Source organism: Coffea arabica, chromosome 6e, assembly GCF_036785885.1.
Source record: "Coffea arabica cultivar ET-39 chromosome 6e, Coffea Arabica ET-39 HiFi, whole genome shotgun sequence".
Taxonomy (NCBI): Eukaryota; Viridiplantae; Streptophyta; class Magnoliopsida; order Gentianales; family Rubiaceae; genus Coffea; species Coffea arabica.
In genome coordinates, this window is record NC_092321.1 from 23,808,053 (window position 1) to 23,825,746 (window position 17,694).

The 17,694-nt window shown below is 34.0% G+C and overlaps 1 protein-coding gene across 3 annotated transcripts; it reads right to left on the reverse strand.

Moving 5' to 3' along the window:
- Positions 1 to 10,948: 10,948 nt before the first annotated feature.
- On the reverse strand, positions 10,949 to 14,565 carry LOC113705888 (uncharacterized). 3 transcript variants are annotated; one of them, XM_072055652.1, is made up of 3 exons: positions 13,953 to 14,565; positions 12,811 to 13,608; positions 10,949 to 12,667 (listed from the first exon to the last, which is right to left on the reverse strand). In XM_072055652.1, exons 2-3 carry the CDS (start codon positions 13,588 to 13,590, stop codon positions 10,988 to 10,990), a joined length of 2,460 nt encoding a protein of 819 aa, XP_071911753.1. In that variant the 5' UTR covers positions 13,591 to 13,608; positions 13,953 to 14,565; the 3' UTR covers positions 10,949 to 10,987. The 3 variants fall into 3 exon arrangements, with proteins under 3 accessions (XP_071911753.1, XP_071911754.1, XP_071911755.1); XM_072055653.1 differs by having other exon boundaries at positions 13,947 to 14,565; XM_072055654.1 differs by lacking the exon at positions 13,953 to 14,565 and having other exon boundaries at positions 12,811 to 13,180; positions 13,324 to 13,458.
- Positions 14,566 to 17,694: the final 3,129 nt, after the last annotated feature.

The window sequence follows — 17,694 nt, forward strand, 5'->3', positions numbered from 1 at the left end:
AAGAAACAATCTTCTACACCAGCATCTACTTCTCAAGGTATTTATTCCTTTGCCTTTTTTCATGTGATTGTTGATACTTTTTTGGCTGCCCTGTCCACTTAAATCCTCTACAAAAAAATATATTTTTTGGTTCTATTTGGCTAGAACTTTCATACTTTTCTCGCTCTATTGACTGTACACAGTCAAATGCCCCTGAACTTTTTTATTCAAATCGTTTCTTTATATAGTTGCAGAAATCTCTTCTGTTCAACATAGAGAGTCTAACAAGTCTGCTAAAAAAAGTGGTCTTCAAGGGAAAAAAAAGGCACCGTCGTAGTTCTTCAGTTCTCCTATCTAAAGATCAGCCTTCTGGTCAAAATCATGATTCTCATGAACGTGTCAGGAAGCAAACTTCGAGTTGGCTTTTTATTTCTCTTTCACTTTCTATAGCTTTCCAGATTATGTTATTAATTAGATTAATAGAGGTGCGACTTAGTGCACTTCTCAGCTATAGTTTGGAATTAAATGTAGCGAGGCCCTGTAGAGGTCGTCAACAAGGTCTTTTTCAGCTTGATAAGATCCCTCATGAAACCATTACCCTACTAGATGCTCCTAATTGTGAACATTGTAGAGCTAAGAGGTTCTATTTGGAACCTCCTAGCTTTTGTTGCTCTGGCGGAGAGATCTCTATAGTGATTCCGCCGATGCCTTATGATCTTAAGCGTTTGTTTATTGGAAATGATGAAGAAAGCGCTCACTTTAGAAATAATGTTTGAACCTATAATAATAACTTAGGATTTACGTTCCTTGCTGCAAGATATGACCCAGAATTGACCAAAAATATGAAAGGTGTTTATACCTTCCGTGTTCAAGGCCAAGTCTATCACTTCCTCAATGGTTTGACGCAGCCAGGTGATAAACCATCTGAAATTTAGTTCTACTTGTTTGACACTGATGAGGAATTAGCAAAAAGAACTGGAAACTGTGAAAAGTTGCGCGAAAGCACATTAAAATTGCTTATGCACATCCTTTTGAACAATCCTTACACCAAATTCTTTAAAAGCCTTAGGGATATACCAAACCTTGATAGCTATAAAATCATACTTAATTATTACCCTGGTTTAGACCAGCGTGTCTATAACCTATCATCTGCCTTGCAAGTTGCTACCATATGGATTGAAGATGAAAATGAATCAGAAGACAGGAGTGTTCATATTCAGGTTTATACTCACTCACATACCAGCCATAGGATTAATCATTACTATGGCTGTTATGACCCTCTACAGTATCATATTCTTTTTCCTCGAGGTGAATATGGATGGCACAATGGTATTAAAAGACTATATAAGAGGAAAAGAAATGAGGACTCCTGTAAGGATGATTCTCACATTGATCCTTTTTTTGTTAATGACCTTTTGCACTTAATGGACTTAGAATGCAGAGGCAAGTAAATCACTTACTGCTTCTACACTATTCAATATTAAACTTATAACATCTTCTTCATCGATCGAATAATATTTGTGTCTTATATAGCTGTTGATCGAGGGAAGAGTGAGGTAGACACGGTATCAGCTAGAGAGTATTATTGTTACAAATTTCAAATAAGAGATGATGATGAATCGATGCTATTGCACTGCCTTAGGCTTCTGCAGCAATTTTCTGTTGATTCTTATTTGAAGATAGAAACTTCAAGGCGACTTCCATAGGCATCAACAAAATGTAATAAAATCGAAGATCCTTCAAGGAGTGTTGGACGGTGTTTCTATAGGCCAGTCTGAAGGGTCTAAAGTTGGTCGTAAGATAGTGCTCCCATCCTCTTTTATAGGTGGTCCGAGAGACATGAGATGGCGATATCTTTATGCAATGGCGCTCGTTCAGAAATATGGTAAACCTGATATTTTTCTTACCATGACCTGCAATCCAGCATGGAAAAAAATTCAGGACAATCTAACGTATCATGAGAAGCCGTAGGATAGACCAAATCTTCTAGCCAGAGTTTTTAGAGCTAAATTTGAGATGCTTAAATCTGAAATTTTGAATAAGCAAATTTTTGGTGAGGTCGCAGCATGTGTCTATGTTATTGAGTTTCAAAAGCGTGGATTTTCCCATGCTCATTTACTCCTGATCTTAAAACCTCAGTCCAAGTTGCTTAATCCAGAATCATATGATAAGGTAGTGTGTGCGAAATTACCTGATCGTGCTTGCTACTCTCACTTATACAATCTTGTTGTCAAGCATATGATCCACGGCCCTTGCGGAGATATGGATAAAACTTGTCCTTGTATGAAAGACAGTGCCTGTAAAAGTCATTATCCCAATGATTTTTGTCTGCATACAACTCATGCTGAGAATGGTTACCCACATTATAGAAGAAGGGATGATGGCAGAAAAATAAAGGTCCGAAGGTTTACTCTCGATCACAGGTAGGTTGTGCCTTACAACCCATACCTCCTTGCTTTGTTTGATTGCCACATAAACGTCGAGATCTATTCTACTATAAAGCTGGTGAAATACTTGTACAAGTATGTATTTAAAGGCCATGACTAGTCTCCTTTAAGGTTGTAACCGATGGCAGTTCTCCTGATATTGATAAAATTAATGAGTTTCAGAAGGGTAGATATATTTCGCCTCCTGAAGCTTTTTGGCGCATTTATGAATTCCGTCTAAATGAGATGACTCCGTTTGTTTATACACTCTAGGTTCACCTTCCAAATCAGTAGTTTGTTTCCTTTGATAAAAACTCAGATCTCTTGCTATTATTAGCCAAAGTTGATTTTTCAAAACCCATGTTAACTGAGTTTTTCAAAATGAATGCAACGAATGCAGTAGCTGAAAATCTTAAATGTTTCTATAGATATTTTCCTCAACATTTCGTTTGGACTGCTAAGTATAAACACTGGACAGAAGGAAAACATCGAAAAGTGATAGGTAGACTTGTCAGTGTTAGTCCAACAAAGGGAGAGCGATATTATGTACGCCTTCTCTTAACTCATGTTCCTGGACCGACATCATTTGATGATCTCTTAACTGTCAACAACGAAAAAATGAATTCGTTCAGAGATGCTGCTTTTGCACTTGGTCTGTTACAATCTTATTCATATATAGAAGAGACACTTGAAGAAGCTGTTGCATTTCAGATATCGTCTTCACACAGGCTTTTATTTGCCACTCTACTGGTATATTGTTCTCCAACTAATCCCAAAATGTTATGGGAAAAGTGTGAACCAAATTTCTCTAGGGATTATGAAAAACATCAGCAATATCATCTATGCTCTCCTAATGAAATTAGGAGAGTCAGTTCTGACTGATATTAACAAATTACTTGAGCAGATGGGTAAAAATATTACTGACTACCAATTGGTGCCACGTGATCTCATGAATGCATATAGCACGTATCTGACGAAGGAGGTTGAGTATGAGAGAAACATCAGCGTACCGCCAAAGGATATATTGCTATCTTCCAAAGTAAATTCTTAGCAGAAATGTGCTTAAGATTTAATCCTGCAAGCATGTTTCTCTTCACTTAGCCATTCTTTCTTTATTGATGGCCTGGGGGGTACCGGTCAAAAATTTTTGTACTGGTCGCTCCTCGCTACTTTGAGATCACAAGGTCATATCGCCATTGCAGTAGCAACATCTGGAATTGCAGCATCTATCCTACTTGGAGGAAGAATTGTACATTCAAGATTTAAAATATCCCTTGATTTTTCAAAGAGCAAAACTTGCCAACTTAGCAAGCAAGGTAGCGTTGCAAAGTTGGTCTCTGAATCCAAATTGATCCTGTGGGATGAGACTTCAATGGCCAGACGAGAAACTGTTGAAACATTTGATGATTTACTTAGAGATATTATGGAATCTAACCTGCCTTTTGGAGGCAAAGTTGTCGTCTTTGGTGGGGATTTTCGACTAACACTGCCTGTAATTGAGCAGTCAACCAAAGAAGTCCTTTTGCAGTCATGCCTTCTTAATTCTCCACTATGGCCTCGGCTTCATAAACGAAAACTGACAGAAAACATGCGAACTATATTAGATCCTCAGTTTTCAGAATTCTTGTAAAGAGTGGGCGAGGGAAAGGAACTTGTTGACCTGAATGAGGAGATAACTCTGTCCGGAGATTTAGTCATTCCTTATTACAATAAAGAGGAGTCTCTAAATAGGTTAGATAATTCACTATTACGCTGCCATATCTGTCTACTTTTTTACCTATATAATTTCTAACTTAGTTCTTCTATTAACAGGTTAATAAGTTGTGTTTTTTCAGATTTAACTCTCTATTCTCGGGGTCCTTATAGTAAGATCAATAGGTGTATTCTTGCTCCTAAAAACAGTTCAGTTGATGAGCTAAATGATATACTGATTAGGAGATTTCCTGGAAAGCTTTATAGTTACACTAGCACAGATAAAACTATTGATCAGCGGCACCAAAATGATTATGAGAATTTTCTTAATTCTCAAAATCCAAAAGGACTTCCTCCTCACAAGTTAATGCTGAAAGAAAACTATCCAATTATATTGATGAGGAATCTTAACCCTCTAGAAGGCCTCTGTAATGGTACTAGACTCATATGTAAAGAACTTGGCCATCACACTATTTCTACTGAAATTATTTTCGGCCAGCATCAAGGAAAAAGAATCATTATTCCAAAGATGCCTCTACAGACTCCTGATAATGAAAAGAATGGCATTGCATTCATAAGAACGTAGTTTCCAGTCTGCCTTTGCTTTGCATTGACCATCAACAAGTCTCAAAGACAAACTCTCGACTATGTTGGCATTTATTTATGTGAACCTGTCTTTTCTCCTGGACAGCTCCATATAGCTCTGTCCAAAGCCAGAACTTCATCTGCACTCAAGATTCTCATTGTTCCAGGGACCTTTGATGGTACAAAAATAGACTGCAAAACTAGAAATGTTGTATTCAATGAAGTATTTGAGTTCAATTAACTGTATATGTCTCTTACATTCAAGTATATCTGGATAACCCCATCCCTTACTGTACTTATTAATGAAACTTCATCCATAGACCACTTTCCAGATTATAAATCTTTTGCCTTCTTTTTTTTGTAGGATGGCTAACATGTTATCAATCAGAAATATCGCTCCTGATATGAAAAATTGGTGTTGTCTTGTAACTGTTCAAGAAAAGCAACAAGTTACTAATTCAATGGGAACACCGACCAAGAAACAAAAATTGATCTTCTATGACTCGGAGGTTGTGTTTTAGAACGCTTTTTCCAAGCATACCAATTCTTCAATTTTACACTCGATTTAACAAACTGTTTCAATTGATCTTCTTAACAGGGTTCCAAAGTAGAAGGCATCATTTTCAATGCTGACATTCCTAAGATGAGTCCTATTCTTCAAGTTTATAGAAAGTACAGGATCTCAAATACTGATGTCAGAAGTATTCCATCAAAATTTCAGACATCTGAATTGACTATGCAATGGGTGATCACTACTAGGACTATTATTGAAGAAGTTAGTAGGGAAGAAAATATTATGCCTGTTAAATTTGACTTCACAAAGTTTGCAGATTTAGCTCAATACATGGATGACAGAAGCAAGTCTGTGGATGAGTTTTAACTACCTTCGACTTACAAGTCTGGGCTCATCAAACTGATTATTGCTTTTTCGAGCTACCTTTGCTGTCTTCATAGACGTTCTGGGAGTTGTTATCAGTTCATTGGAGAAGAAAACGATAACTAGGAACTCCAAACAGTCAAATGTTCAGAAATTTGTCCTCCTTAATGAAGAGTAGGCATCATCTTTTTATAATCCTGCCACTGCTTTCTTGTTATTTTTTGTCATGATCTTTGTTTCTTCGAATGCTACCTTATATGTCAATATCAATATTAGGTCTCCAACAGTGATGCTATCTTTGTGGGATGACTTTTTGAACAATGAAGGACAGATTTTATTGAATAACATTCAAACCTATCCTGTTGTTATCGGACGAAGATTAAAAGTTAACAACTATAACGGTTCGTTAAAATACTGCCCTTCTGTTTAATAACCCTTATTTATTTATTTATAAAACTTGCCAATGGTGCCTGAAATCTTTCACTGTTGTTCATTCTGTAGGAGTTTTACTCTCTACCTGGATTGATTCTGCACTTCTTGTTGACCCACCCATACAGGAAGCAAGAGAACTGAAGAATTGGTTCAATGCCTTTTCCTTCGCTTCTTTCATAAACACACAATATAAGCTATTCTCATTTCTTTTTCCTTGTTTTCTCATTTCATCATTCTTTGTGTAGGGCAATGAGAAATACTAAATTGATTGCGAGCCTCATTGAAACAAAGACTTACATTAAATACAATCCTGAACTCTTTTTGAAAGCAGACCAGAAAACTACTTTAATTTGTAATGTTTCTCTGTCACAGAAGGTGCTAAGACTCTTTTGCTATTTATCCACTTTTCTTAAAATTGCTCATGCATATTTAGCTTCTGATCTTATATCTGGTTACCTTTTAGACTACACTGGTCAAGGCAAAAATCTTTTTTGAACACATTTTCCAGAAATATTGGTATATGAGCTGTGAAAAATGTAACCGTGCTACTGCAGCAGACTACGGGATTGAGTTTACCTGCAATTTATGCAAAGAGAAGAGCCCTGTTGTGCCCAGGTGCTATATTATTAAATCATCAGCATTAAATTTACTTGTAAATTGCACATGATTTCACCATACTTCAGTCTATTAACTAATACACTATATGTTTACTTTTCAGATGTCGGTTCGACATTGATTTAAGTGATGATAGTGGAGTTATACCAGCCTCCGTCTTTGGAGACCTGCAGAGAAGTTTCTCACATTCACCGCCCTTGAAGCAATGAATCATTTTAACCAGGTTATTTTAGCTTCCTGTAATTGTTAATGAAAGCAGCATTCTACTCTCAATTCTCATTCCTTTTTGTGTTTCCTGTGGAATCACGAACTTCTGCTTGAGTTTGTTCACAACAGCTTGAAAACAAAGACATTTCTGATTCATATTAAACCAGTCCACACTCAGTTAGCATATGCCAAGCAACGTTATGCGGTTTTACATTATTCTGAACTTGAACAAGAGATTGATTCTGCTCAATTAACAGAACAACCAAATACTTTACCTATCTCAGCTGAACACAAAACTGAGACTGCTCAGCTGCTGACGCCAGGTTGGTTGACATAGTTAAAATTTTAACAAATAATTTCATATCTTACCAGCGTATTCAACTAACCTTTGTCCTCGTAGGATAAAGTAGCTCTGGTTCAAAAGCTCGCCTCCGCCTCACTGATAAGTTTGATGAAGCAGAAACTGCTGACAGTGATGACTTTCAGACTACTACTGAGAATTCCAACAAAAGGACAAAATTGGGATGAATCACCTTTATTCCTTTTTGGACCACTGGAATTTGGATATTTTTTGCCTTTTTCATCTACACTTCTATATGCAAAGAGCAGATTGTTTGTTACTTTTGAATGTGCTACTGCTATATTTGTAAGCCCTTGGCTTCTGTGTGTGGCCATCTGTTAAACAGCTTTTGCATGATCATTTAACATTGATGATGATTTTTGTATCAGTGTTCCTGCCAGCCCTCCAAAGATGAACTGCAATCTTCCATCTTGGATATCACAGAGATTTTTGCAGAAATCTTTGGATTTCTGGCAAGAAACTTACTTTGTGCATCGTGTCAGCTTTAAAATTTATATAATTTGGAGTGTTTTTTTGTTTCTTTTCATCTTTTTTTATGCAAATATTGCCATCAATTCTTTAAACCTCTAGCTATGTATGTACACTTCTTTATTTATTACACGTACCACCTTCTTTGGTACATAAAGATTATAAATTCAGCTCATGTTGCTTCTGTATAGACTGATTCCTTGACTGCATATATGACAGACATGACAAACGCATGGTTATTTATAAATTCACCTTCAGCCAATATAAACATTGCAAGTACACAGTAGATATTGACTTTATATTGTGGTCAGATGACACCTCACACCTAATAATTAACATTGAATGGTCTTTGCTATTAACCATTCTTTACCATCCTCTGCTGCAACCAATAAATTTCTTCACTTATGGTACAAAACAATTCTGCAATCAACATTAGAAGCAATAGAAAAAATAAACCTTTTTTTGCATTCATCCATTCTTTGCACTCACACGCAACTACACATATGCATACACATACATATACATATATATGTATGTATGTGTGTGTAAGCGTGCATGTGTCTGCATATATATATACACACTTTCCTGTTTACAAGATCATCAGCTAAAACTAACTACCATACAATTGCACAAAACGCGTGTCTGCTTAAAGGACTGCAACAGCAAAGCTGTTTATCTGTGCTTCTAAATCTTAACAAGATGAAGTTGCCTTGCACTCACATACTTCCTTGAATTGATGCCTTCTTTTTCTGAGCTTCTTGAACCTTTCTTCTATTAGTTCAATGTCGGAAACAAGCTCTACAACAGCACCAAATCTTCATCTCACATATGACAATTTAACAGCTTGTTGTTTTCTTCTCAAGTGCATCCATAGAGGACAGGTTCAACCTTTCTTTATGCACATCTAAATGATCTAATTCAAATGTTTACGACAAAGACTTTATCAACATTATCTATATTCTTCATGTTCTCCAGATATTACCTTTTTAATTTGAATTATTACTTGCTCAGCACCAATCCAGCAGAATTTTTCTCAGAATTGGACTGCAACAATGGCCTATAATGGTCATTGACCATTCATTTGGAGAAGGTTGGGATGATTTCTGCGAACACAATACCGTTAAAAGACATGATATGCTATTACTTCACTATGCTGGAAGTCTAATATTTGATGTTATTCATTTTTCTGAACTACAAACACAGGTTTACATGTGTTGGACAGCTCCCTTGCCAAATCTTTTGCAGACAAGCTATTTTACTTTGCAAGGTTCCAGCACCATTCTTCCTATCATATATTCTGATATATACAATATATTACTTCTAATTCAATACATACTTCGTAATTATTGCTAATAACTATTCAGGCACTAGGCAGCAGCATGTAGCTTCCTCAATGCAACCAGATCTCTGTCAGAATTTATCCAATTCTGTGTGCTTTTACCAAATTTTTCATTCAGCAACTCCAAACAACTTGGTGAACTAATTCGTCCTTACCTTCGTTTTTTTAATCTATTTGTAAGAAACCTCCTTCTCATTCTACATACATTCTAATTTTAATCTATTACTATCAGCAAATTCCACGCTTTGTTGATCATTTCATAAATGGCAAAAGAACTCCCACGTTGCTTATCAAAACTGGATATAGAAGCACTCAGATTGGTGTCAAGCATAAACGCCTTCAGCGAAATTGGAGAACTTTCATTCTTGAGCACCAACTGCAGCATAATGAAATCCTTGTGTTTATTCCAGAATCAGAAACTATCTTCACAGTTTTAATCTTTGATGATACCGGTGTTGAAAATTTTTTTCCATGGTATCTCCGTCCGTTTACTTGTTAGTCCAACGCTAGTAAGAACTTTTAGAAATGGGTTAGTTCAACGCTAGACCCTTAAATTGTTCATGCGTTAGATTCATTTTTGTGTGATATTCATTACATTTTCATGCATATTTTATTTTTTAGGATTTGTCTCATTTGCATGATATTTTCTATATATTATCTTCTACCCCCTACCCTCTATATGTGTTAATCATGTTATTTAGAATTGCATCTCATTTAAGTTAGTTCATTTGCTTGTCTATGTTAGGAGAATTATTCTTCAAACATGGGAAATGGGTGATTATAATTTTTTAATTTAAATACCCCATCGATCCATGTATAAGAAAATTATGTCACGAGTTTTTGTTTTCCGTACCCATTATAATGCATCCCTATTCTTTGATCACTTATATCTATGTATATAATTTAATTTTCTTTTCTTTTCATTAAATTTCATCATTCGCATATTCGTGACCCCTTCAAGAAATTATTTTGGTTTTCACAAGTAATGCGATTGGTATCAATTAAACCCTTGAATGGATATTTTGTCCCTTTCGATATTTTAAATTTGCATTCATGTAGAAAACATCCAAATGTGATAAAATTAAGGGTTAGATTAAGAAAATTTTGACTAAATCTCGCAACTAGTTTAGACTAGGTTAAAAGGGTACCTTAGATTTGAGTTAATCGAACATTTGCCTTCCCTTTCTTCAATCGTAACTCCCGAACCCATTTTCTCTTGTTTTTCAAAGACCTGGAGTTGTCGAAAAAGGTTTTATTTTATTTTATTTTATTTTTGTCAAAAATATTTTTCGGGTGACTTGGTACACCAAAACTCAATACCAAGTGGCGACTCCTATTTTTTCTTAAAAACCCTTTTAGACTAAATTTTGGACTCAGATTGTCGCATTCTTTAAAGTTCTATTCTAGGTCCTTTTTTACTTATTTTTAAATAAATCACATCTTTTATAAACACCCTCGTATTTTTTCCATCGCGAAAAATGGGGTGTGACAATGAATAATAACAAAAGATAACAAAGATAAGGGTAAATTTGAAAATAAATAAAGTTAACACCAAGTTAACTAATTGCACAGACTTTATTATTGTAAAAATATGTATGTGTGTGTATATATGTATGTATGTACATATATGCATGTACATGCAGTGACGGAGCCAGGATTTTTTTGTTGGGGGGGCCAAAATTTTTTCCTAATAAAATTATTTTAATATATTATGTTCAAAATAATTTTCTTCTATTTAAATATATGACATCTAATAATATCAAATATTAAATTTAATTATAAAGATATATCTATTCATAAATATGTGGTACAATCATAACAAAAATTAACAAAAAAAAACCTTTGATTAAATATCTTATAACATTACAAACCATCCAATTTGCACATCATGAAAAAATGCTCTCCAATATGTCACCTATGCAATAGATATATATATAACCATGTAATATAAATGTAACTATTTTCAATTGAAAAAGATAAAAATTATATTAACATACTTTGAAATTTCAACATCTTTTCTTAGAAGTAAATTGAGCTCTACGTTCTTTCATAGAACTAAATTCATCTATGATTGAATCACTGCTAAATTTTTCAGCAACTTCCTTTTCTATATACACAGTTAAACAATCATTCAAGAAATTATCTTCCATCTTGTTTCGGAGATTTGTCTTGATTATTTTCATAATTGAAAATGCCCGCTCTGTAGTTGCAGTTGATACAGGAAGAGTAAGAACAAGTCTAATCAATCTGTCAATAAGAGGATACATCACTGATTTTCTTGTCTTCACCAAGCCTTGACATAACTCATGAATACCAGATAATTCTTGCAATTCAGGATGATTTGGAATGTCAAGCTCAAAATGTTGAAGTTCTATTCTTAGACGTACTAGTTCTTGCTCCATAAAATCATTCGGATAGAACTTCTCTGCAAGTTTACAAATATCATCAATCTTGAACAGCATAAATCCATTTCTAGGATCTAAAGCAGTGCTCAAAACAAGCAATTCCACGGTATGATCATTAAACCTGCTATGTAACTCTTGCAATTGATAATCAATTGTTGCAATAAATATATCCACTCGATAATAATGCTCCACACTAATCTCATCATGATGACCACGAGATCTACCACGTCTTGCAATATATTGAGCATTCATATCCGGGATATCAATTTGATGTTGCTCACAAAATAATTTAACTTTCACCAAGAAATCATTCCATCCCGAATCTCGAAAATTCTTCAGTAGCTTTGTTGTGCTTGAGACAAGATGCATTCCATTCAAAATATCTTGAGATTTACGTTGCAATGCCATACAAAGATGATGAGTGATTTCCATAATGTCTTTCATAAGATGCAATGTGAAAACAAATCCAAAGGATAACAACTGATTCAAAGCAAAATTAGCATCTCCACGTTGAGAGTATGAACCTCCATCTGCTGCAATGTTACTTAAAACCACACAAGTAGCATTGAACATTTTCAGTAAACTAGAAATAGAATCCAAATGAGAACCCCAACGAGTATCTCCAGCTCGTTTTAAAGTGCCAATTTGATTAAGCCCCCTTCCAGTTTCAAGTTCACCATTAGCAATCTTAGTAGCAATTTCAATTGCTTGAGCCTCCTTTAATTCATCATTACGTTTGCTAGATGCAGTAACAATGTTGATAATGAAAACTAAATTGGAGAAGAATTGGTGAACAGAAGCTACTTCTCTAGAAGCTGCAACTAAAGCAAGTTGAAGCCTATGGGCCAAACAATGAATGTAATAGGCATATGGACATTCATGGCAAATTAAAGCTTGCAAGCCATTCCATTCACCTCTCATATTACTAGCTCCATCATACCCTTGTCCACGGATGTTATGAATGGCCAAATTATGTTGAGAGAGAGTAGAAAAAATAGCTTCCTTCAAAGTTAAAGCCATAGTATCACGGACATGAATAACACCAAAAAATCGTTCACAAATGCATCCTTCCTTATCTACATATCTCAAAACAAGAGCCATTTGCTCTCTTTTGGACTCATCACGAGCTTCATCAACTATAATGCAAAATTTTGAATTTCCAATCTCTTGGCAAATTTCTTTTCTAACCTTATTGGAAAATATATAAAGAATCTCCTTTTGAATTTCAGGAGATGTATAGGAGGCATTGGATGGAGCATTTTCTTGAACAACACTTGCAACCTATCCATTAATAGAGCATAATTATAATTTTATAAAGATAATAACTAAATGGAAGCATATTATGAATTAAAAAGATTTCTTTCAAGCATGCATATTATATAAATTCAAGAAAGAATGCAAAGCTGGAAGAAAATCACTCTTACCTTATCATTATAAGAAGCCAACAACTTAATAAGTTGATGAAAGTTTCCACGATTAAGAGATTTTTCACTCTCATCTCGTCCTCGAAAGGCACAACCTTGAAATGCAAGCCATCGAACTACATCAATTGAAACTTGAAGCCTTAATCGATTAATCTCAACTTGCTCAAAACTTTGTTTCTCAATGAAAGTTCCAATGTGTTGAGAAGCATTCATCAAATCATTGCAGGCTTTTACAGCAATTCTATGAAATGAGTTAGGATTTTTCCCCACATGTCGTAAGAAAGCACAATTATCTCCATTATTGACCTTCTTCCAATTCTTAAAGCCACCAAGAACAAATGCACTTAATTCAACTCGTCCATTCGGCTTACTAAATAGATAGCATGAAAGACAAAAAGTAGCATCAATTGATGGAGAATATTCAAGCCAAGATGGAAACAATTCAAACCAAGAGCTACAAAAATGACGAGCATGTTTCTTTGAACCACTTGAAGGGTAATTTTCATGCTTAACTTGATATGGCCCCCAATTGATATAAGCTCGACGAATTTCATCTTGTTGATTAAGAGGATAGCTCCATATAGGTGGACGTTTTCCGGGATCACGCTCCAAAGAAGCAATATCAATCTTTTCAAGTTCAACTCTTTGAATTTTTTTGGGAGGTTCAACAACCAAACTCTCACTAAGAATAGATGATGGAGTAGCATCACTCTCCTTGTGCTTTTGATCTTCAATAATTTTTCTTTTAAAAAATGCATCAATTGTTGTTGACTTAACCATGGAGAATAAATTTCAAACCTGAATTTAATTCACACTTCATAAGTTATATACAACTCTAGCAAATTATCATAATAAATTATACGTATGCCAAATTAATATTATATATGCATTATATTAGTATTTCTTTGAACCACAAATAGAGTATGGAACCACAATTTTAAATGATACACACTTATTAAACAATAAAATACTTTATACATGTCAAATTATATTTCTTGAGAAAAATATACTACCAATATAGTATAATATCACAATTTTGATACTAGAAATGTATTTTACAGGAGCATAAGATAATTGGAAAGAGGAAAAGATTAAATTTCATAATAAATTAATTATAAAAGGAAAAGGTTTAGTACAGGCACCAGAGAATGGAGCCAGCCACTTCACTTCAAGTTATTGGATTCTACTTTCTAGCACCAAGTGACCAAGCCACGGAAGCCACCAATGACCAAACGGTCCAAACCAATCATGGTGTGAATCACCCTTGAATTTTGATGAATCTTCTTTGAATCTTTGTTGTATTCTTCTCCAGACTCCAGTTCTCCTGTCTTCTTGCTCTTTTCACTTTACTTTTGTGTCTACCCACAATCAAGTGCCACCGTGAAAGAAAGAAAGAAATGAAAAGTCACCCTCTGACCCACACTTCCTTTTTGATCCGCATATCAGAAAAGTGGGCAAATAGCTTCCTTTGTAAGCTTTTCTTAGAATACTAAAGATAAAATAATTTTTTTTAAATCTTTTATCCATTGGGCTAAGTTATATATAGTTGTATATGGGCCAATAAAATAATTATTTTTGTTTTAGCCCATTAACAATTATGAATTGGGTCATGATATAAACTCTCATAATATAAACTAAAATTGTAAAAATTTAGGGGGGGCCAATTTTATTTTACACACAAATTTACATATTATGAATTAAAATTTTCAAAACTTAGGGGGGGCCATGGCCCCCCTCTGCCCCCCCTTGGCTCCGTCATTGTGTATGTGTATATATATATATGTAAGAGTACGTGAATGACTTATTCTATTCTTTAAAATTACAACTTACCCATGAATTGTAACATTTTCTGCAACAAAATATACCTACAGAAAAAAATAACACTAAATTTACTTCCCGTCTTGCTCGTTAAGAGTCGCAACAGAAGAACCCAATGCGACTAGCTTTTCTTTAGCTTCTTTGCCATACACACTTCGACCTCACTAGCCAGTCCATTGTCGCTTATTGAGGACTTTAGTTAGCCTCGTAGTAGGCAGGCAGCCACTTCTCCTGTCCCTTTTTTTCGCTTTTTCCCCCCTCAGCACTCAATTTTTAGGAAAATGTTAATTTTTATTCCCAAATTTTGGACCATTTCATACTCAAACTTCTTGACATAACACATTTAATATCTAAACTATCAATTTTTTATCAATTTCATTCTCAAATGGAAAATTAATCAATTTGGATTGAAAAATGCCAGTTTTTTCGCCAAAGTTTTTGCTATGGACATATTTTGTCCTCAAACTATGCATTGTCTATACTATTGATTCTCTCTTTTATTGGCAGCTATTGATTTGGATGCAGTTGTTTGAGGACGAAATATGTCCATAACCCAAAGTTTGGGAATGAAAACTAATATTTTTCCATTAATTTTTCCTTTGACAATGAAATTGGTCAAAAATTAATAATTCAGATACTAAATGTGTTATGTCAAAAAGTTTGAGAACAAAATTTATCCGTGGTCCAAAATTTGTCTGGCATTTTCCCGTCAATTTCCTAATGCAATGATTAGAGTATAACTTCAATTTGACTACAATCTTTTACTATTTTTGTTTTTGTTTTGGCTCTACTAAGTGAGCTAGGGCTGGATAGTTTTAAAGCTTAATACAGAACAAAAAGATGGCACCTAACTTTTTTTCTTTTTTTTTTTTTTGTCGATATGATAGATTCTACACCTACTCCTATTTATATTATACATTAAGAGAAAAAGATGGACCAAGAAGATCAATGGCAAATTACTAAACCTAACTCATTTTCTACCTAACCCGGAGGGGACAAACACTAAGGGCACCTAACCCATTTTCTACCTACCCATGGTGTGTCTAACTTTCAAAGGGGTTAAGTGAATACAGACAACATGTTGCACGTTTGGTTCCACGCAAAATCCATCTTTAATTTCCAACCTCACGTTTTATAAGCGGGGGTTGGCGGCTAGCTGCGGACCATCGGTGCAAGGGCTTCTTTGAATTTAATCAATTTGCTCAATTTATTCATTTTAGTTTGATTTTCTCAATGTTTTTTCCTGGGGATAATTTCAGAGGGGAGGTTTCTGATAATTTCACTGAGCTCCTCTAAGATTTAGAAAATTACACATATCTCCCTTATCATTTAAAATAACAATACTACCCTTGAATATTTTAATAAAATTTTCTTGTTTTGTATGCTTATACTTAGAATGACTTTAAAATTATTTTTTCATTCTTTTTCCTTCTTATTCCTTTTTATTTTAATTTTTTACCAACAAATTTGTAAAATTACCATTATTATCTCTAGTTTCTATTGTAACCAAATGTCGAACTAATGATTTTTTTGTGAGTAACTGTATATGTAATCCGATGTTTTTTGCTAATCTTTGTTTTCTATTTTTTTGGTATTAAAATTAACAATAAATCAAAAAATTTTGCCCAAAATCACTACTAAATTATGATAATCCCACTATCAAAAAATTTATAAACTCTGAATCAATTATTTCAACATTTTATTTTCTATCTTATAAATCTAAACCCATAATAAAATACCATCAAAAATATTCTTTCATAGTGAAAAAATTATTATTATAATTGTTTATCAAATAGTAAGTATAGACATGAAAAATTTGGCATCTTTGCCTTATAATTACATTAGATAATCTTATAATTTTATAAGGAAGTAAATTAAAACTTATTACACAAGGGCATTTTTGGGTATTCATTTAAAAATTTGACCAAGTCAATATTATTTTAAGGTTTTGTTACTAAAACTATCAAATCAAGAGAGGTATGTGTAATTTTTAAAACCTCATGGGAGCTTAGTAAAATTGTCAGAAAGCTCAGGGAGGTTTCTGAAATTATCGCTTTTCCCTTCTAAACAAGTTTCCTAAGTTGATTTACACATAAACAGCTACTCAAACGCACAATACATACACACAAATTAACACACCTTCAATATTGGTATACAGAGATTACTATTAATCAGAAGTAAAATTGAAAAAAACTAAGAATTTCAATTTTATTAAACGCTACCTAAATAAGAATACAATGAAAGATTCTAAAACTTAATACTGGACGTCTGAATTGGGTTGGAATAACCCAAACTTAATTCGATCAACCCTAAATGTAGTGGATTGAATCTTATGCAATGTGAGTTGAGGTGAGTATGGCTAAATATTTTGCATGATTTAAATATGAGCTAAATTTGAATTGTGCTGAAATCAGTCCATTTAATTCTCGGCCCAAACAATATATATACTAAGGCTCATATGTAGGAATTAAGAAGATTTATTTATCTAAATCTAGTCAAATAATTGAAATTTAGATGGCTAATTTTGCGATAAATTTTTCCTTTTCAATCTCTAGTTGATAAATTTATAGATGTTATGGTAAACTATATTTTTTTTGTCAGGAAATTCAACTTCTTTTAGATATTAAGAACATCTATGGATTAGTTGGCTATTTGGTTTAAGTAGATTTTCTAAACATGAAAAATACATGACATAAGTTAAGGTTTTTCTTTTGAACCGAACACGAGCTACAAAAATATGAGCATAGCTAAGTTGAATTTGGGCTCAAAAGAATGATATTTTTATTTGAGTTGAATTTAAGCATGTCAAAATCCAATTCACATAATCTAATTGACAAGCTTAATTAATACTTCCAATTCGAGTAAAAAAAGGAATACACTTTATAGATGCAAAAGCGGATCAGCAAAAATACCTGCTGATCCGAAAACCCGTGGGATCCGATCCTATTCACTCCAAAAAATAGGGTATCCAATCTACATTATTTGATCAAGTCAAAAAATGGTTGCATACCGCTTATATACAGGGTGGGTTAGGTTTAGAGGATTAAAAGTTTGCGAGTACCTGAC